Source organism: Anolis sagrei, chromosome 1 (genome assembly GCF_037176765.1).
Source record: "Anolis sagrei isolate rAnoSag1 chromosome 1, rAnoSag1.mat, whole genome shotgun sequence".
Taxonomy (NCBI): domain Eukaryota; kingdom Metazoa; phylum Chordata; class Lepidosauria; order Squamata; family Dactyloidae; genus Anolis; species Anolis sagrei.
Window position 1 is genome coordinate 140,559,098 of NC_090021.1, and position 21,190 is coordinate 140,580,287.

Sequence of the window (21,190 nt, forward strand, 5' to 3'; positions counted from 1 at the left end):
AATATGCTGTATTTTTGGTTCCCAAAACTTCAACTGACTTTTATTTAGTAACTAATGATTAAGAAACAGGACTAGAAAGGAACTCAAATGGAAATTTTCAGAATGTCCAAAAGCTTTCTTTAAATCAATGCTGTGAGCTTATGTATGGAAAATGGAACATTTAAGAGAATAAAGAAAAAAGGGGGGTGCTAAGGTTATATAAGCAAGCAACTGTCTCCCACCTTTCAAGTTCAGAATCCATTGCACAGGCACTGATTTCAATTTATACAATGCTGGTTCAATAGCTTACATGAACATGAATCAGAGCACTTCAGACCACGAGTACTTTGAACTATTATTTCTAAGATTACAGAATAAGGCACTTCAAATACATGTTAAAAGGTTTTTGAATATGATGAGAAAGACAGGTTTAAAATGTGGTGTTTCAACAGGGCTGAGAGAATGATGAAGTGAATATATGCAAAGAAACTAACAAACATGAATAGAACATCTAAATTTCTTCAAGTAGAATTAAATTGGTAGCTGAGAAAACCTCACATTACCTAAGATCCACATGATTTTCCTTTTGACCTTCATTAGAAACATCAGGCTACCCACATGTGATGGTTCTGTCCCACTATTAGGATATTATTGGATATAGGTTGGAGAAAAGACTAAGATTAAAGATGTTCTACAACTTGAAGGAGCTACATTACATAAATGCCTGATCTCTTGCTTAATCTTAGTTGAAAAAACAGAGATGGTTTTACATTTTGGGGGGGGGGGGGGCTTAGAATACAATAGAAGCCCAGGCTAGGAGAATATGGAAGCAATTAATTTCAACAACTGATTTCAAGCTTAACTCTAACACAGCCAATATGTCTTAGAATGCCTACTGGAAGCTACCCAGGAAAAATGTATCATTCTTGTCAACCTTGAAACGTGGTTTGGAGTACAGTCTTATCTTGATGAATAAAACCTCTGTCAAAGAGGCTTGTTTTTTTTACAATTTATTTTGTTCCATCTAGCTAGATTTTTTGCCAGTTGCCATTGGGAGACCGGTGAAGAAGAAGTGGAGAAACAGACATTTGATGCTAAATATGTTTTCAATAATCAGTTCAATAAAAATCAAGCTGGAATAGATGGAGATGCTACTCTAGCCATTTTTATGGCAGCTTTGTGTCTACAACAGGCAAAGTAAACAGCAGCTGCCTCCACAATCCCAAGTATGTATGAATGAACAGAAAAACAGAAAAAAGAGGAGAAAGCCTCTCTCACTTAATCACCACAAATTAAAAGTAATATAAATCTATAACTTTTATCTACTAAAACAGAAATCAAACAAAGTGAAATCGAATGAAAGAAAGTCATCCGTTGATGCATCTTGGAAGAATCTTACAAGTAGTCTCTAGAATCAACTTATTTTTGTTTACTTGTACAAGACGTAGTGACCCGGTTTGTCCATTTCACATATGCATATTGTGAGTTTTGAATAACAAGTTGACTGAAATGGGTTGGACATTTTCTTTTTTTGTAATGTAGGGAACTATGCCTATTCCTTCCAAGTTTTTTTCCTGTCTCTGATATCACTATGTTTTCATTTGCAAAGGAATTTTAAATTTCAACATATTGATTGTATTTACCCTGAAACCGTTATAAATTGTCCATAGCCTTTTTAATTTTCAGCAAGTGCAAAGACTAAGATATAAAATAGAATACACAATCACAAACAAGGAAAACAAAATCCGACACAAAGAGAAACCCTGTTCAATTGCAACGTTCTTTCAATATCAATACAATGAATTAGGCAGCTCTAAATGTATCATATTGACTTTGGACAAACAAACACATCAGTTTACCCAAAAAGGTTTTCCCTTCAGTCTTACTGAAAGGCAGAATATCTTCTTTGTATGTGTCTACCTAATATGATATATTTGACATAGCATACAAGTCCGTTCCATTAAGAAGTGACTGAGGTTTTCATCTAGGAATATATTAAACCAACATTTGTATATATTCCCATCTTCCAAAAGTAATAATTATCAGATAAAACACGGGCAAATTTAGTATTACATATTTTACTTTAAAGTTTTAAGTAAAAGCTTTAAAAGAGATGCATACCACATTTGATGTAAACCTGAACGAAAAAGTTCGCAATTCTGATTGAAATAAACCTAAAAACTAAGATCGAAGTATTCTGTAAAAGAAGAACAATATGTTTTAAATCAGTGTTTCTTTGGGTATCAAATGCTGAAGACCTGCAGAAGTTCCTACCACCAACCATATGCAAGGACCAGATCCATGTCTACTGATTATGACTGTTTTTTTTTAATGCTATGGATTGGTATTAATTAATTTGTGGAGCAGCACTTGTCCCTGAACTATCATGATACAATATACAATATAATCCCTGTATCTGTAGTACACTTGCTTGCAGTTTAACTGATCCATATTTATTTATATTCAAACTTATATGCCGCCACTCCCCTGGGGCTCAGAGCGGCTTACAAGAACAGGCTAAAATCTAATACAATTTAAAAACAATTTAAAACAACAATATATCTAACAAAATATATATGCTTTAGGCATTATCCAGGTCATCCAGCACAACTCTATGGTATTCAAAAGGATTTACTATTATATAATTTTACGTATCTACAGTGAGGCTAGGAACCTATATCCTGCAGATATGGAGATAATCCAGTATTGTTCTCCATGTATTCTGAATGAAGCCCAGTAAATTCAACACACCTTATAGCTAATTAAGTGTAGACAAAATTACTATGGAATAATGCAAAATACAGGGTGCTTCAAAATGATCGATCCAATTTCAAAGCAGTATATTTCACAGCAACATATAACACTGACACAAAAAGTTACAAATAGTTTAACAGTTTTCAAGTTTTACTAATCATTTTGAGCCAGAAACAAATCTAAAGAAATAATTCTGCAAATTGAGAATATTTCATTTGGCCATATGTCAACATCTTGTGAATGACTAGAGCTAAAGGCTGTTTGTAAGCTGTGAGAAAAATCTATTGGAAAGGAAACAATTTGAAACTGTATGCCCCACACTTTCAAAAGGTTAAGAGTGTCACCCACAGGTGATTCGTTGTCACAAATGTGTAGTGATTTCAAACCAGATCCATCTTTTTGAAACACTCTATACTATAATGGTTACATCTCGCTCAGGAAATATTATGGCCTTTGACTCTTTCAGATTCCCTGGACTGTCTTTTGGAGTCATAACTGGTTGGCCTGTCTTTCCTATAATTTTTTTGATTAGTTTATTTATTTTGGCAGTTTTGTGGCTTTCAGCAGGTGTCTCCAGTTAAAATAGTTAGCCACTCTGGGGCTAGATATTAACACATTTGGTCTTCTTTTCTGTTAACAATATCACTGTATCACATTTAAAGTAGGGCCTTAAGTAGCCAAGCCATTATTTCAAAGTGACTATTCCCTCAAGTATCAGTGGATTAATGATACTATTAATGATATCTGCATACAGGTGTTTTGTGAAGCAGACGATGTTTTCAGACATTACTTGAATTATTGCAGGTTTCCTCTTATAAGATGTTTGGTGTGAGAGAAAGTAGATGCAGAGCACTGTGCTGAGGGGCCATTTTTAATACACTAGCAGTTGTTTAAGTAGGCCTCGTGTACTAAGAAGACACCAAAAGCAAGTTAATCTATTAATTACATTTTCATAAAATAAAATATTCCTGTAGCAAACTATGTTGTTAGAGGTAAGTTGTGGCATTGCAGGTGTCATCTTACCACCTTATCACATTGACAAATTTCCGAGTTGGACACTTCAGCCTCTTTTCAAGCATTTAGAGCACTGAGCTCATCACATGAGTTAAGCTACTTCTGGTTGTCATGCATAGTCCTCTGTGGTTGAAGCAGAAGTGTTCTGAAAGGAGGCAGCTCTGGCAATCTGACCTCATCACACTGAGAAATGTTCCCCTCATAGGACACTTCAGCCTCTTTTCAAGCATGGAGAGGCATAGAGTTTATCACATGTTCCAGGGTTGAAAAGAGGCAGAAATGTCTTGAAAGCAGGGAACTCTGCACATGGGCCAGCAAACATGTTCAGAGTTCCTGCCTCTTATTGCACTTTACTTCTGTCTTCACAACTGAAAAACAGGTGAGATAGGAACTATTAAAAGTTTCACGTCCTTTTTCATTGCCCAACTATCAGCAGTCTCTTGTATCCTATGGAGTTTAGTGCAGAATGATAGGATATTGTGGAAAGCAATGGTTTTAACTTGGATCACCATCTCTTATATGCTATAGGATCTGGGACTGAACAATAAGATCCCATGGAAAACAATGGATGTAACATTGATCACAGTCTCTTGCATCCTATGGGCTTTTATACAGAATAGGATCCTGTGGAAATAGTTTTTAACCTGGATTCCTGTCTCTTGTGTCCTATAGGATTTGCTGCAGAATGGGATCCCATGGAAAGAAACAGTTTTAACCTGGATCACCGTCTCTTGTACTCTATGGGCTTTGGTACAGAACAATAGGATCCCAAAGAAAGCAATGGTTTTAACCTGGATCGCCTGTCTCTCGTTTCCTATGGGCTTTGGGACAGAACCATAGGCTCCTCTCACAAATATATATTTATTCCTATTTCATCCAGGTTTTTAACTTTTTAACATTTTATCTCATAAATCTGGCCCACCCTTTGTGTTTGATTTTACTATGCTATTTTATTCTGCATATTTTACTTGTTATTTATATATTTTGTTATGATGTATTTTTTGTTGTTTCTGTGTCTAATTATGTTGTATTATTTTTGGGCTTGGCCTCATGTTAGCCGTCGCGAGTCCCCTTTGGGGAGATGGTGGCGGGTTATAATATTTTTTTTTGTCATGTCAGGAGCATTCTGTTGTGAGAGAATTGGCCATCTGCAAGAACGTTGCCCAGGGGACTCCCGGATGATTTTGATGTTTTATCATCCTTGTGGGAGGCTTCTCTCATGTCCCCACATGAGGAGCTAGAGCTGGTAGAGGGACCTCATCCGCCTCTTCCCGGATTCGAACCTGTGACCTGTCGGTCTTCAGTCCTACCGGCACAGAGGTTTAACCCACTGCGCCACTGGGGGCTCCTGGGTTATAACTAATAATAATAATAATTATAAAGCAGATATTGTGGATTACCTGCCTTGATATTCTGGATTCTATGGATGTGTGGAAGGGCCCTTCGTTATTCAACTATGCCTCAAGTGCTAACAAGACACTTGGCTCTTCTGGTGTGCCTTCGCAATCGCGTCTGGTGGGGACGAGGGACAGGGCCTTCTCGGTGGTGGCCCCTCGGCTCTGGAACTCTCTCCCGATGGAGATTAGATCTGCCCCTTCCCTCCTGACATTCAGAAAGCTGGTAAAATCTTGGCTCTGGAATATAGCATTTGCAGAATGATGATTGAGTCAATAACTGCTGATCGCACTGGCGGATGGTGATGAATTTGTGATTTTACCTTGACGACTTGGTTTTAAGTAATTATTTGATCTTTATGTTAATGTATTAACGTATTACAATGTTTATTTATTTTATTTATTTATTTGGAAGTTTTATATTCCGGCCTTCTCACCTCAAACGAGGGACTCAGGTCGGTTTACAACATATATGCAAATACAATAATATCCAAGAACAACAAAGTGCAACATCATTACAGATTAAAATAGTACAATAAAATACAGTAAAAACATCATCAAGCCAAATCGTCAATACAGTCATAGTCACAGTTCATCATTCTCCTTCTTTGTGGACGAAGGTTATAGATTCAGTTCTCAAATGCCACATTCCAGAGCCAGGTCTTTACTAGTTTCCTGAAAGTCAGGAGGGAGAGAGCAGATCTAATCTCTAGTGGGGGGGGGGGGGGAGTTCCAAAGCCCTGTCTCTTGTCCCCACCAAACGCGATTGCGAAGGTGGTGGGACCGAGAGCAGCCCCCCCCCCCCCGGAAGATCTTAATAACCTTGATGGTTCATAGGGGAAAATCCGTTCGGACAGTTAAACTGGGCTGGAGTCGTTTAGGGCTTTATAGGTCAAAACCAGCACTTTGAATTGTGCACGGAAGCTAATCAGCAGCCAGTGGAGCTGGTGTAACAGAGGGGCCGTATGGTCTCTGTACCCCGCTCCCGTTAGCAATCTGGCTGCCGCTCGTTGGACTAATTGAAGCTTCCGGGCAGTCTTCAGAGGCAACCCCATGTAGAGAGCGTTGCAGTAGTCTAAACGGGATGTAACCAGAGCGTGGACCACCGTGGCCAAGTCAGACTTCCCAAGGTACGGGCGCAGCTGGCGCACAACGTTGGCCTTGTCCAAATAGCGTCGTTAATAGGGAGCATGCTTTCCCGTTTCTCTATATCTGTGCTGTAAAATCAACATTAAGCATGTTATTTTTAAAATCCTATTTGTGTATGAATTTCCTGTTGTTAGCTGGCCTGAGTCCCTCTTCGGAGGTCCAGAAGACCGGGTTATAAAAGCTCTAAATCAGGTGTTCCCAAACTTTTTAAACAGAGGGCCAGGTCACAGTCCCTCAAACTGTTGGAGGGCTGGATTATATTTTGAAAAAAAATGAATGAATTCCTATGTACACTGCACATATCTTATTTGTATTGCAAAAACACTTAAAAACAATACAATAATTAAAATGAAGAACAATTTTAACAAATACAAACTTATTCGTATTTCAATGGGAACCGTGGGCCTGCTTTTGGCTGATGTGATAGGATTGTTGTTGTGTGCTTTCAAGTTGTTTCAGACTTCGGTTGACTCTGAGCGAGGGCCGGGTAAATGACGTTGGGGGGCCGTATCCGGCCCCCGGGCCTTAGTTTGAGGACCCCTGCTCTAAATAAATAAATAATAAGACGCCTTGAAAGAGGTAAGCGTTGGCCTTGTTCAAATAGCGTCGTTAATAGGGAGCATGCTTTCCCGTTTCTCTATCGCTGTGCTGTAAAATCAACATTAAGCATGGCCCAGAGCTTTACAAAGCACTTCTCTAACGCACCTATTCGCACGAGACGGGCTAGAGAAGACAATCTACCTACAAGGAAGAAAAGGGAACAAAGAGGTATTGATGGGCACTGGCGGGAACCAAGGAGAAAAGGAAAGGGCTCTGCGGCCCCGCCTCTGGCGCATGCGCTCCGCCGCTTTCCTGTTCCTCGAGCGCTGACGCGACCCCCCCTCCCTCCAACTCTGGCGCCATGGTTTCACCTCCCGTCCGACTGCGCATGCGTAAGAGCCTCACGACGGTTCTAGAGCCTCTCCCCCTCCCCCCACCCTCTCTGCCTTTCCAACGGTCTAGGCCGGAAGACGCCAAGCTCTGGCGGCCTTCGCAGTATCAGACACGGCGTGGCCTACCTCAGTAAAAAAGAAACCGGCCTTTTCATCTATCCGACGCCACAAGCATACGCAGGACACAGAACCCCAGAGGAGGAGAGAAACGGGGTAAACTCCCTCCTCAGACGAAGCTGCGTAAGCTTCGCTCCCGCACGGCTCGCCGTAGACCACTAATCCACCCGCGCATGCGTTGTCTTCACCGCGCGAGCAGCGCTTTGTAGGCACGCACTGAGTCGCGCGAGAACGCGTCTCTTCCCCCGCCCCCTTCAAGTATCGCGAGAAAAGAACCCATTTTCTTTCGCCTGCTTCGAAGTATCTTGGTATAGCGTGGCTTGAGGGTGCATCTACACCAGGCATGGACAAACTTGAGCTTTAACCCCCACAGTTCCTAACAGCCTCAGGCTCCTTCCTTTTCCTTCAGTGGCTGAGGGGGAAAAAGGAAAGGGCCTGAGCCTGTTAGGAATTGTGGGAGTTGCAGTCCAAAACACCTGGAGGGCCCAAGTTTGCCCATGCCTCATCTACACCGTAGTGGAGTTTAACTGCAATGCCTCACTGCTGTGGGATCCTGGGGGTTGTAGTTTTGTGAAGCACCAGCACTCTGGCAGCAAAAGGGACCTTCCACAGAGCCATACCTCGCAAAGGCTGATCTGGCCGGGGTGGTCCATGCCTTGGTCACCTCTAGATTGGACTACTGTAATGCGCTCTACGTGGGGCTGCCCTTGAAAACGGCTCGGAAATTTCAACTGGTCCAACGGGTGGCGGCCAGGTTGTTAACTGGTGTTCCTTACAGAGAGAGGTCAACCCTCCTGTTTAAGGAGCTCCATTGGCTGCCGTTTATTTTCCGGTCCCAATTCAAGGTGCAGGTGCTCACCTACAAAGCCCTAAACAGTTTGGGACCCGCCTACCTGCATGACCGCATCTCCATATATGAACCACACGATCCCTCCGTTCATCTGGAGAGGCCCTACTCGCGTCGCAAGCACGTTTGGTGGGGACGAAGGACAGGGCCTTCTCTGTCATAGCCCCCCGACTCTGGAACTCTCTCCCCAAGGACATCAGACAAGCCCCAACATTGGCAGTCTTTAGGAAGAGCTTGAAGACCTGGCTGTTCCAGTACGCCTTTCCAGAATAGGAAACTCGCAGCATCATGTCCCAAACACACTTTACTAAAGACTTAAGATTGTCTGCACATCGCACCTACCCTAAAATCCTTACATTTCACCTGTCATGTCCAGCACTTTTAATTTTAGTCATTACATTTGGCCTGGCCTTTAGTTTTAAATGTGTCATGATGTATTGTTTTAATGTTTTACTGTTATTGCTTTAATGTTTATTGGTTTGCTTTATGAGCTTTATTGTTGTATTTGTTATGCTGTTGTTTTATTGAGGGCCTTGGCCACACCGAGTCCTTCGGGAGATGTTAGCGGGGTACAAATAAAGTTAATAATAATAATAATAATCATCATCATCATCATCTTTGTCCTGCACTTAAACACAATCGGCGCTGACAAGATTACCAACAATTTGCTTTATTGTTTTGATTTGCTTTGTTTATTATTGTGTTATGCTTCTATTGTATTGTGTTTTGAGGCTTCGGTCTGTGTAAGCCGCATCGAGTCCTGCGGGAGATGCTAGCGGGGTACAAATAAAGTTAATAATAATAATAAAATAATCTGCCAGCTGCAGAAGGCCACCTTACTGGGATCTGCACGCATTCTTCGCCGATACATCACACAGTCCTAGACACTTGGGAAGTGTCCGACGTGTGATCCAGTTAAACAGCCAGCAGAGTGTCTGCTGTGGACTCATTTGTTACGTTTCAAATAATAATAATTATTATTCATAACCCGCTACCATCTCCCCGAAGGGGACTCGGGGCGGCTAACATGAGGCCGAGCCCAAAAACAATACAGCATAATTGCACACAAAACAACAGAAAAATTACATCACGACAAAATACATAAAATAACAAAATCAAATAAACAGTACAAAATCAAACACAAAGGGCGGGCCAGATGCATGAGATAAAATGTTAAAATGTTAACATAGCCATATAACCCAGAATATCAAGGCAGAAAATCCTACATTATCTGCTTTGAACTAGAATATCTGAGTCCACACTGCCATATATTCCAGTTCAAAGCAGATAATGTGGGATTTTATTCAGCTGTGTGGAAGGGGCCCAAGCTAAAAACCACAGTTCCCAAAATTCCCTAGTACTGAGTCAAGCGACATGCATTCTGCAATGTAGATCCATCTTAGTATTTACATAGTCAAATACAATGAGATATTTTGGAGATGGGGCCCAAGTTGAAACACAAAATTGATGTAAGGTAAACGTTTCTTCTGAAGTTAAGTCAACTCATGTCCGACTCTGGGGGGTTGTTCTCATCTCCATTTGAAGGCCAAAGAGTGGCGTCTGTAAACACTCCCAAGGTCATGTGGTCAGCATGACTGCATGGAGCACTGTTACTTTCCCGCAGAAGCGGTACCTATTGATCTACTGACATTTGCATGTTTTTGAACTGCTAGGTTGGCAGAAGCTGGAGCTGACAGCGAGAGCTCACCCTGCTCCCTGGATTCAAACCACAACCTTTTGGTCAGCAAGTTCAGCAGCTCAGCGGCTTAATTCGCTGCTCCACCAGTGGGTTTATATACACTTTATTAATTGACTTATACGATCACAATATTTTTAATTGTTTTGTACATGAAGCTGAAAGGGTACTTTATCCCAAATAATCACTTGAAAGATCTTTCCATTTTGAGTGAAGAAAATACAGGCTTTATACCAGCTGGGGCACGGGATCAAGTCACCTTGAGAAAATAATTTAAAAAAAAATCCAACCCAGGACAAAGTTGCATGTGCTTAAATACTCTCTAAACTAAGTTTTGTTTTTGTTAAGTTTAGTTTCAGAAGAAAGTGTAGACCATTATCTTATATAGAAAATGCATGGTTATTGTTACTAAGCAGACAAGGTCAGACAGGCAGGTGAACTATAGATAATATCAAGCAAAGCAGAAACAATACATTTCTTTCATTCAGCTCCCTTGTGTCTTAGTTCTCCCAAGGGTCCCTTTGTTGTTTCAGGATTTTTACCACCATCTCCTTGGGCCTCCTTTATTACCAAGTTTGTCTACTTTGAACCATCAGAAAACAAAGGTGTTACAATCTCAGCCACCCAAGTGAACCATTTCAGATTAGGGAATTCTAAATAACTCACACTGTAGGTAAACTCCTGTCTTTTAGGAAACTTCCTACCATCTGAGGAAATTGGGGCTTCAAGTGTCTTGGTGTTGTTTTCTGTTCGGGAAAAGAAGCCATGAATGAAGGATGTGCAGGATTGTGTTGAGAATATTATTCAGTGAAAAGACATAGATTCAATCAAGGAAGATCTGCTCTTGATTGTTGATACCTTACTTTTTGGCTCTCATTTATATTGTCACTGGTTGTTCACTGTCAGAGAGGCAGTGAATCTATTCTCAGTTTGGGCTGGTTTTAAAGGAGCTCTCCAGTGATGCACATTAAGGGCTTTTCTTTTGCAAACTTGTGGGCATCCGTTGTCTAGCTTCGGAATGCATTAAATGGCCAGTGTGGATGAGGCCTTAGACCTCTTCTACACTGCCATATAACATCCAGGTAATCTGCTTTGAACTGGATTATATGCCACTCAGGCCCGTAGCCAGGATTTTGATTCGGGGAGGGGGGGGGGGCTGAGTCTGAGTGAAAGATGGTCTACCCTAGCAAACCTTTTGTATCGTTACCTCAATACCCCCATGCATATGAGATATATTGAGCATGGTGATCAGATTATGATATGAATAAACTTAACAGTTTAAATAATGTACCAGTAAGGCCTTTTCGCAGACCACCACCCCGGCTACATGCCTGATGCCACTGTAGACTCATATAATGTGGACTATCTGCTTTGATAATCTGTATTATATAGTGTCATCGAACACGGAAAGCCCTGCCTTCAGATTGATTTGACCACAGCAGGGAGTTCCACAGTTCCTGGGAGTATGAATGTTTCAAGTATCTACAGGACAGTGGCACCAGCAACAGCTACAAGAAACTCTTCCTTTCCTCCCTTTCAAATTTCCCTAGCCACTTTGTAACAATCCCCCAATAAAAAGTATCCTTTTCCCTAACTTTCAGCTCTCTGCATGATACATTGTGTCCTTTACTGACTCTAACTCTGCTTCAATGATAAACCTTCTCCCGAGCTGCGAAGCCCTGCTGGCTTGGCCGGGACGCTCAAAAGGCCTTCCAGGGTTCAGACCCAACTGGTTCAGTATCCTCGACTTAACCGAGGAGCTCTGAACCAATGCCATCTTTTCCCCTCATTAATTATAAGACTAACTGCTATCTCGCTTTTCGATAAATGGACCCCAAGCCCCTCAGATCCACTTTTCTCGTCCAAAGTTCCCATGTGGAAACCTAAGACCTTTTCGTGATCCCATGGTTCTGTATGACATCAGTATCTGTGTTCCCCTTTTCTTGTGCATGTCACCTCGAGTGGTGTCTGATGGTGCCTGCATACCCTGGAATAATAATAATAATAATAATAATAATAATAATAATAATATCTCAGCCAAAAGATCTCAGCTGGCATTTGAAAACAATAAACATTGACAAAATCATGACCTGTCAACTGCAAAAGGCCACCTTACTTGGATCTGCGTGCATTATCAGAAAATACATCACACAGTCCTAAAGCTTGGGAAGTACTTGTAATTTTGTGAAACTCAGCATATGTATCTCATTTGCTGTGTCAAACTGTGTTTTTGTGGTGCAGTGGTTAAACCCTTGTGAGGGCAGGATTGAAGACCGACAGGTTGCAGGTTTGAATCCCATGTGCAGATGAGCTCCCTCTGTCAGCGGGAACATGAGAGAAACCTCCTACAAGGATGGTAACACATCAAAACATCCTGGCGTCCCTTGGGCAACGTCCTTGCAGACGGCCAATTCTCTCACACCAGAAGCAACTTGCAGTTTCTCAAGTTGCTCCTGACACGACAAAAAAGTAAAATAACAATACACTTTATTTTTGTATCCTGCCAACATCTCTCCAAAGGCACTCGGGGCAGCTTACATGGGGACAGGGCCGGTCAAACGGAAGTAAAATTTATAAAAAATAACATCATAAAAAACATAAAAAAACACCATCAATCAATCCATAGACTGACATAGTAATCGAATATAGACTCGGAAGGCAGGGGCTTGTGTAATAAAGTTTTGGTTGCAAGGGCAGGGCTACACTGCCATATAATCCAGTTCAAAGCAGATAATCTGCATTTTAAATGGCAGTGTAGAAAGGGCTTCTGAATCTTCATAGCTCCCTTTCAAGCCCTAATCTTCCTCTGATTACTTGACTACAGATTCCATTCCGCTTAGTGCCCACGGTGGACGCACTTCCTCCTCTTCTCCAGAAGAGGTCGGTAGTTCCCTTTCTAGAGCCAGGGAGCCGTCCTCTAAACTTTTTTATCTCTACAGGCTAGTGAAGTCACGTGACTGCTCGGAGTGGGCGGAGCTGCTTTGCTGGCAAGAAAAGAAGGAGGCGGGAGGCGGTGACGTGTCTTCTCCTGATTGGCGGGAGGCTCTGCTCGCTCGCCTCTGGCTCCTACTGGAAGGCAGGCTGGCAAAGAGGTAGGGAGTGGGAGGGGGGCTGCCTGAGCAGCTGGGACGGAGAGGAGGGGCTGAGGGAGGAAAGTGGGGCGCTCCTGGGCTGCTTCCTCGCCCCCTTTGACTGAGACCTCTTCTACACAGCTAAATAAAACCCCACATTTTCTGCTTTGAACCGGAATAAATGGCAGTGTGGACTCAGATAACCCAGTTCAAAGCAGATATTGTGGGATTTTATGCCTTGATATTCTGGGTTATAGGGCTGTGTGGAAGGGCCCTCAGGCTCTATATCCCAGGATCCAATCTAGGCTTTAAACTATAACATATGAGTCCCCACTGCCAGATAATCTGGGATAAATAGAAAACCTGGGATCATATCCTGGGATAAAGGAGCAGGATACCTCGGGCTCCTTCTACACTGTCATATAATCCATATTATCAAAGCAGATAATCCACATTATCTGCTTTGTACTGGATTAGATGAGTCCACACTGCCATATAATCCAGTTCAAAGCAGATAACATGGACTTTATGTGGCAGTGTAGAAGGGACATCTGCCAAGCTCACAGGGTGCATCCACACTGTAGAATTAATGCATTTTGAGATCACATTAACTGTCATGGCTCCAGGCTGTGGAATCCTGGAGGTTGTAGTTTTACAAGGTTTTCTGCCTTCTCTGCTAAAGAGCACTGCCATGCTGGAAAAGCACAAACGAAACACCCCGACAGATGGCCTAAGTAAGACATAGAATCATAGATTCTTTCCTGGGAACCCATCACAAATGGGCAGCACACACATTGATAGTGGTCTATATATCTCTACTTTTTATTTCAGAGCACTTCTGAACATAGTCTTACAAAAAAATCCACTTGCTACCTACTTTTTTAGAAATAACACAGAAAGAATAAATATGTGAACGCTTTCTGTTTATTTATTTATTTGACTTGTATACCGCTACTCCCAGTTTGGCTTGGAGCGGTTTACAGAAACAAATTAAAACAACACAATTCGCTTTAAAAATAACCATAACCATAACAATAAGCAGCGAGAACAGGCATAGCCCGGGTTGTTCACCCATCAAAAGCTTGCCGGAAAAGAGCATTCCATTCATCATTCTATGAGGAAATATTCCAGAATCACAATTCTCCCTATAAAACTTTTTAAAAGAAAGGGAGAGAAATTAGTATTTGGCCTCAATTTTCTTGCCATTTTTTCCTAGACTTTTACATATATCTCTTGGCAAAACACAGAGTGCATTTACAGCAGCATATGCTTATGATGCAACAATAGCAATGTCCTCCCATCCTATGGTTGTTCAGGTCCTCCAGTCTCTGTTGTAAAACTAACCTCATTATATGCCTGTGGGGTAAGTTCTTGTGAATGACTGGAGCTTGTTGGCTTCATCCTCTTGTTTATAGCTCATTTCCCCCTTGATTGTGAAGTTAAAAAACTCAGATTCCTAACTGCTAGTTTTTCTCAAGGATTATTAATTTATCAAAGTAAAGTATTACCCCCTTATTCATGGATTCAATATCCTGGTTTCACTTATCCAAGCCCCACCCCTCCCCAGATCCTGCTGGAAATATTTCTGGGCCCATCTAAGGACCCTTCTAGACATGCCCTATATCCAAGGATCTGATCCCAGGTTTTCTGTATTAAACGAGTATATGAGTCCCCACTGTCAGATAATCTGGGATAAACAGTAAACCTGGATTCAGATCCTGGGATATAGGGCCTGTCTGGAAGGGCCCATAGTCTTCTGGTGTGAGTCTATGGTATGCTTGCAGCCCATAAAATCAAAAGGCAGGGTTCACTATTATCTTTGATTTTAGGTATCCTTCAGGAAACTTGGGACATATCCCACCCAAATACATGGGCTGTACTATATTGTGAAACTGAATTTTTTCTCTACTGTTCCTTGGTCAACTGTTGTGCTTTTGGATGCAATGTTGTATATCTTGAAGGTAGATGAAAGCAAGGACTCATTACTTACTTACTTTACTTACATAGTCCAAGGATGATGGGCCTCCAAGTGTAGTGTTTTGGCGGTGGATGCATGAGTGACCGGGGAGCCCTATTCTTGACCCACTTGTTCTTCCGCAGTGAGGACAAAGGTTTCCAGGTGGAAGGCGGTCCCGGTCAGGGTTGGCTTGATGTGCCTTCCTCTTGGCATGTTTCTCCCGTCCACCCTTCATTCGTGCCTCTTTGAATTCCGCAGAACCTCGGGTCACAGTTGACCTCCAGTTAGAGCGCTCAAGGACTAGGGTTTCCCCGTTCTCGGTGTCTGTGCCACAGTTTTTAAGGTTGCCTTTAAGCCCATCTTTAAATCTCTTTTCCTGCCCATCAACATTACGTTTTCCAATAGTATAGTAACTGCTTTGGGGGATGGTGATTGGGCATTCAGACAACGTGGCCAGTCTAGCGGAATTTATAGCGTAGGAGCATCACTTCAATGCTGGTGGTCTTTGCTTCTTCCAGCATGCTGACATTTGTCTGCCTGTTTCCCCAAGAGATTTGTAGGTTTTTTCGGAGGCAACGCTGATGGAATTGTTCCAGGAGTTAAGTGTGACGTTGGAAAGTAATTACCCTCTTAAAACATTTTCAGCAGCATGTTCAGTAGGATATTTTCCATCCCTTTTTCTTCCCAGAGAAAGTCCCCAGAAACCTCACTTGTTTGGTGTTGACCTTGCCCAACTGTCTAGCACACAAGGTTTGAGTATCAGGCCAGGCAAGATTTTACTTTCTGCCTTATTTTGCGGGTACCTTTGGCACAGCAGGAGTGAGCAAAATGACCATTGCCTCTGGCGCAGGTTCTCTGTGAAGATGGCTGGCAAATGTGAAGCAAACCTAAGAGTTGTGTGTCTGTGCCTTGTGAAGTGACACACAGATACACACCTCTTAGGTCCACTTCCAATACATAGAAAACCTTGTGGCCTGGGACTCATTGGGACTAACTTGGCTCTCCCAAGCTGTCGTCCATCTCCCACACAGACTGACTTAGTAAGTGCCTCTATGTTGCTGCCTCTATGCTGAGAAAAGAAAAGAATGATAATAGTTGCTAATGGCATTGGTGTTTTCTCCTCCCTACGGAAATGACCTTCAACTTATCTACAGGTCATATCAAAATCTATAATTTTGGCCCACAAAGTTGTCCTCAAGTTATACCTGAAGTGATCTTGTACACAAGTGTCTATGGTATGCAGAAATGTGCACATCTATACATAATATATGTTCCCATACATTTGTAGGAAAACAAAATATCTTGAGCCACAAATGTATTTAGCATGGGTGATGCTACATACACCAGCACTCCTCAGATTGGTGGACCCTGGACTGGTGGAATAAGTTTTCAAAAATAAAGAAACAGTTGCATTCAATGATACAAATATGTGTGGGGAAAATTGCTGGTCTCCCATATCAGATACCTTGAGAAGCAATCCATATTTTATAAAATTTGCATCTAGGCTAAATAAACATATACATTGATAGTATATTCTTACCTATAGATGCCCTATTAATTACATGGGTGCTTTATTGATTTCATTTCCTAAGAATAAAACCCATGGTCTGTTTATTGTTGACTAGATTGTATTTTGTGAAACTTACTCATCACTAGGTCCTTGAGAGATAAATAGGAGGCTCTCCAGGTGTTGTCTTCCTCAATCCCTCCCCTCTAGCTGTGCCTGTCCATACTGAGGAGAATGGCAGCCCAACAACTTCTAAAGGCGCCTCTCCTGATGTAACCCAAGGGAAATATTTACTGCTTAGTGCCATTTTTACATGCCGTGGACTCTTACTAGACCAGTGGTTTTCAACCTGCGGGCCCCCAGATGCTTTGGCCTTCAACTCCCAGAAATCCTAAGAGCTAGAAAACTGGCTGGGATGTTGGGAGTGGTAGGCCAAAACACTTGGGGACCCGCAGGTTGAGAACCACTGCCCTAAACAATAAACTTGTACAATGCTGAGAAAGTGATGCTGACATGATGAAAAGGGAAAAGGAAACTTGATTAATCTGCTGTTTTCATTTCAGGTTGCAATGTCTCACAGCATCTGTTTTTGGTCCATTGTGATGAAGCTCAACTTGATGGTCTTGCTGCTTTTTATAACAAGTTTCTCTTCATGCTTAAATGATAGAGTTACAGTAAGTATGCAATCACTGAAATTGGTGTTGGTAAGATAGTCTTGTTTGGTCATTTTAGTCAAAACATCAATCCAAAAATCCTGGGTTGACTTATTCATGAGTCAATGCGAGTACTGTACTATCTCTCTCTCTCTCTCTCTATATATATATATGACCTATCCCCATTTTAAGTAGAGTTGTTCTTCCCCCTTCTCTTGCCTTATCCACAGGTCATATCAAGATCCATAATTTTGGGCCCAAAACCTTCCCTCGACTTGTACTTGAGAATATAGTGTGAGTTTCACTCATACTTGAGAATATGTAGTAATCTCTTTTAACTCTGTCTTATATGCAAATGGAGCCCCCGGTGGCACAGTGGATTAAACCCCTGTGCCGGCAGGACTGAAAACTGACAGGTCGCAGGTTCGAATCTGGGTAGAGGCGGATGAGCTCCCTTTATCAGCTCCAGCTCCTCATGCGGGGACATGAGAGAAGCCTCCCACAAGAATGATAAAAACATCAAATCATCCGGGCGTTCCCTGGGCAACGTCCTTGCAGACTGCCAATTCTCTCACACCAGAAGCGACTTGCAGTTTCTCAGGTCGCTCCTGACACGACAAAAAAAAATGCAAATAGCTTCACAGTTAATTGGGTATTTGAAAGGTTGTTTAGTTAAACTCAATAAAGCATGTTATTCAATAAGAAAATGATCCATATAGAGTTCTAAACTGGTGTATCTTATCTTGAAGGAGTTTGCTTTGACAAAAACAGAAGATAGTGATTTAAAGGAAGAGAACAAAAAAGAGTTGGTAGAGGAAGAGGAGGAGGAACTAGATCCTGAAGACTTGGATGTATTTTACCCAACAAATCAGTGGCAACGAGTGCGGCCAGGTAAACTAAATATTGCTAATTGTACAGGGTTTATATATTCCGTGCTGTACAGAACATGACTTCACTCCACTGTGAAAGCTCTAAAATCGTGTGACGTGGGACCTGTCTACAGGGTCACATACCTCAAACAGGGCTTGAAGTCACTCCTGGGTGTCTGCTTAACTTTCTTTTATCCTGAGTTAGAAGACATTGAGGAATGCTTTGGAACTCCCTCAAATTTTGGTGTGTGTGTGAACATCTTGGCAAATTCTGATTCAGAACTGGTTCTCCTGGTCACACAGGTTAGTGTTTCAATGACATTTTCCTCATGCTCAGTGGCCCTGTGACTTACCTTCGTTGTTGTTTGTCCAGAGACCTGGCTATTGCCTTTTTTGACATCAGCAAAAGTGCCTGTGTGACTTGCGTTGACAAATTACGACAAGGGTTCAGCCTGACTGAACAGTCAGGACTCTACTCCCACCAATGCTGTGGTTCAAATCAGAGAGATGAAAACATGGCAGAATCTGGGGCCAGTCCAATGCAGCTTTGCATCTTGAAGGGGATAGTAGGGCTAACAACTTATCTCTGCAATATGACCAAACTGGTGCTTTGGTGAACTGTATGGTTCAAAGGCCTTATTGTATTGAGCTATAATTCTTTTTCATTCCTTAAATGGCAATTGATTTTGCAATATTTCCTTTCAAGATCTTTCTAGTTGCATGGGTTTAACTTCCTCCCACCATTCTTTACTTTTTTCATTATTGGAACTAGTTTAAAGCATTCATAGTTCTAGAATTTACTAGTATAGAAGGATCTAACTTATTCATATAGTTACATTGTAGAATTTAACATAGCAAGATATAGTCATGGTTGCCAGCTTTGAAATGGCTTAGATAAATGCATGAAGGTTAGGTCAGGCATTGGCAATTAGTCAGGATGAGCATATAATTCATAGTCTATAAAGCAGTATCCTGCCTAACAGGCTCTGGAGAAAGCAAAAAAAAAAGAAAAAGAAAAAAAAAGGCACAGTTGCATTCCCGACCCCTGGTGTGTTTCCTATACGGCGACTGACCAGCTGCTATGCAAATCTATATAAATAAAAATGTAATGTTCGTTTGTGGTACTCACAGAACTCAAAAACCCCTGGACAAATTGACACCAGATTTGGACACAAGACACCTAACAACCCAATGTATGTCCTTCACTCAAAAATTTTGTCATTTGGGAGTTGTAGTTGCTGGAATTTATAGTTCACCTACAATCAAAGAGCATTCTGAACCCCACCAATGATGGAATTGAACCAAACTTGGCACACCGTTCTCCCATGACCAACAGAAAATACTGGAAAGGTTTGGTGGACAGTGTCCTTTGGTTTTGGAGTTGTAGTTCACTTACATCCAGAGAACACTGTGGACTCAAACAATGATGGATCTGGACCAAACTCTACACAAATACTCAATATGCCCAAATGTGAACACTGGTGGAGTTTGGGGAAAATAGAATCTTGACATTTGGGAGTTGTACTTGCTGGGATTTATAGTTCACCTACAATCACAGAGCGTTCTGAACTCCACCAATGATAGAATTGGAACCTCCCACATAAAACCCCCATGTGGGCCACAGCAACGCGTGGCAGGGGACGGCTAGTAACATATAAAAATAGATGCACTAATACAGCATAGCCCCTCTCCTTTTCTCCTCCAAGTAGTGTTACTGTAACCAAATACTGTTTAGTGTTCACTTTCGTCCAATGTTACCATGTTCGCCTTTCATATGGTTTGGGAAATATATAATGGGGTCCCCCACTGCCCTTAAGGGTTCAGCTGTGTAATAATTAAATGATGAAAGCTGTGGAATAGGCTTTTGTTTTGTTTCTGTTTTGTAGTGCCTCTGTTGAAGCTCACATCAAATAACTGCTCCTTTATTGTCCACTTAACTAGGCAGATCAGCCCATTTTTATATTAAATATTTATCTTATTCCATCAGCTTTAATTAGCTGTAGGTGATTTTTCCCTCACACTCATGAAGTGGCAGTTACCTAGCTAATACTGGAAGGCAGGTTGGGGGGCTATTTTAGGCTGTGTTTTTTTCTTCCCTTTTTGCTCTGAGTTCTTGCTACCTGTGCAGTTCTGATTTGTATACATGCTTTTGATTGCTTTTAATTGTGGTGCTCAGAGTGCAGGTTAAAAATATGGGGGGAAACCCAGTAAAATCTCTCTCCATATTTGTGATGTTTTGTGGATTTTATTATGCACATATTTGATTTAGAATGTACTCTCTAGGAATCTCTTGTGTCCTCCAGTGTGTTTCTATGTTCAGTCATAAAATCCTAGAATCCTAGAGTTGGAATAGACCAAAAGGGCCATCCCATCCACCCCCTTGCTATGCAGAAAAATACAACCAAAGCACTCCCGACAGATGGCCATCCAGCTGCTGTTCAAAAACCTCCAGAGAAGGAGACTCCACCACCCTCAGAGACAGCATATTCCACTGTCAAATAGCTCTTACTATCAGGCAGTTCTTCCTAATGTTTAGGTGGAATCTCTTATCCTGCAACTTGAATCCATTGCTCTGGAGCAACAGAAAATAAACTTGTTCCCTCCTCATGCTGGAAGACCTAGAAATTCCTGGAAAGGTGTTCTCTCTGGTAAAAATAATAATAGCAATTTCTTTTTTTGTGGTATTCACTTTTACGGCAGCCCTGTGCCTCTAACCCCACAAATTCTGGATGGTTGACTGTAATATGTAATCATGTATCGTGTATAGGCTTCAGATAGCCAAGTTTTAATGGTACAATGGCCAAAGCACAAAATAATTTAGTGAACATTCAAAGAGTGTCATTAAAAATATTGTATGATCTACATTATGCTAGGCTGAAAAGTAGATTTAATGAGGATGTGAAAGCCTCTTCACTTTCAAACATGTTGTTTGTTGTTAATTGCTTTCAAGTCGACTTTGGCTTCTGCTGACCCTGAAGGAGAGACCTCCAAGTTTCTAACATCTTGTTCCGACTCGTTTGGAGTAAATATTTGAAGCTGTTCTTTGTTGCTGCCAGTTCGGCAATAAATTTTATAGTGGCTTTTGAAAATGTTGAGATTGCCATGCCTTCTTTTTTTATTTGCATAGAGAACCAAGAACATAGAAATCTGTAGATAAAATGTTTGCATGCCTTATTGGGCACATCATCAACTAGAAAGGTAGTTTATACAATTATTGCTTACATGTTTATGGTTAAAGTAATTATGACTTA

At 41.6% G+C, this 21,190-nt stretch overlaps 2 protein-coding genes across 4 annotated transcripts in view; one reads left to right on the forward strand and one right to left on the reverse strand.

Annotated features, from left to right (window-relative positions):
• Nucleotides 1-7,495, reverse strand: part of MATR3 (matrin 3) — a 35,478-nt gene extending 27,983 nt beyond the window's left edge. For 2 of the 3 annotated variants that reach the window (XM_060786528.2, XM_060786511.2), the window contains exon 1: nt 7,349-7,495. The gene's annotated coding sequence lies outside the window, so the exon portion shown is untranslated. The remainder of the gene's footprint in view (nt 1-7,348) is intronic. The other variant, XM_060786521.2, reaches the window with a different exon arrangement.
• Nucleotides 7,496-12,869: 5,374 nt separating this feature from the next.
• Nucleotides 12,870-21,190, forward strand: part of SIL1 (SIL1 nucleotide exchange factor) — a 72,341-nt gene continuing 64,020 nt past the window's right edge. The window contains exons 1-3 of the mRNA XM_060786404.2: nt 12,870-12,974; nt 16,981-17,091; nt 17,820-17,961. Coding sequence (XP_060642387.2) covers nt 16,987-17,091; nt 17,820-17,961 — 247 coding nt within the window. The 5' untranslated portion in view covers nt 12,870-12,974; nt 16,981-16,986. The remainder of the gene's footprint in view (nt 12,975-16,980; nt 17,092-17,819; nt 17,962-21,190) is intronic.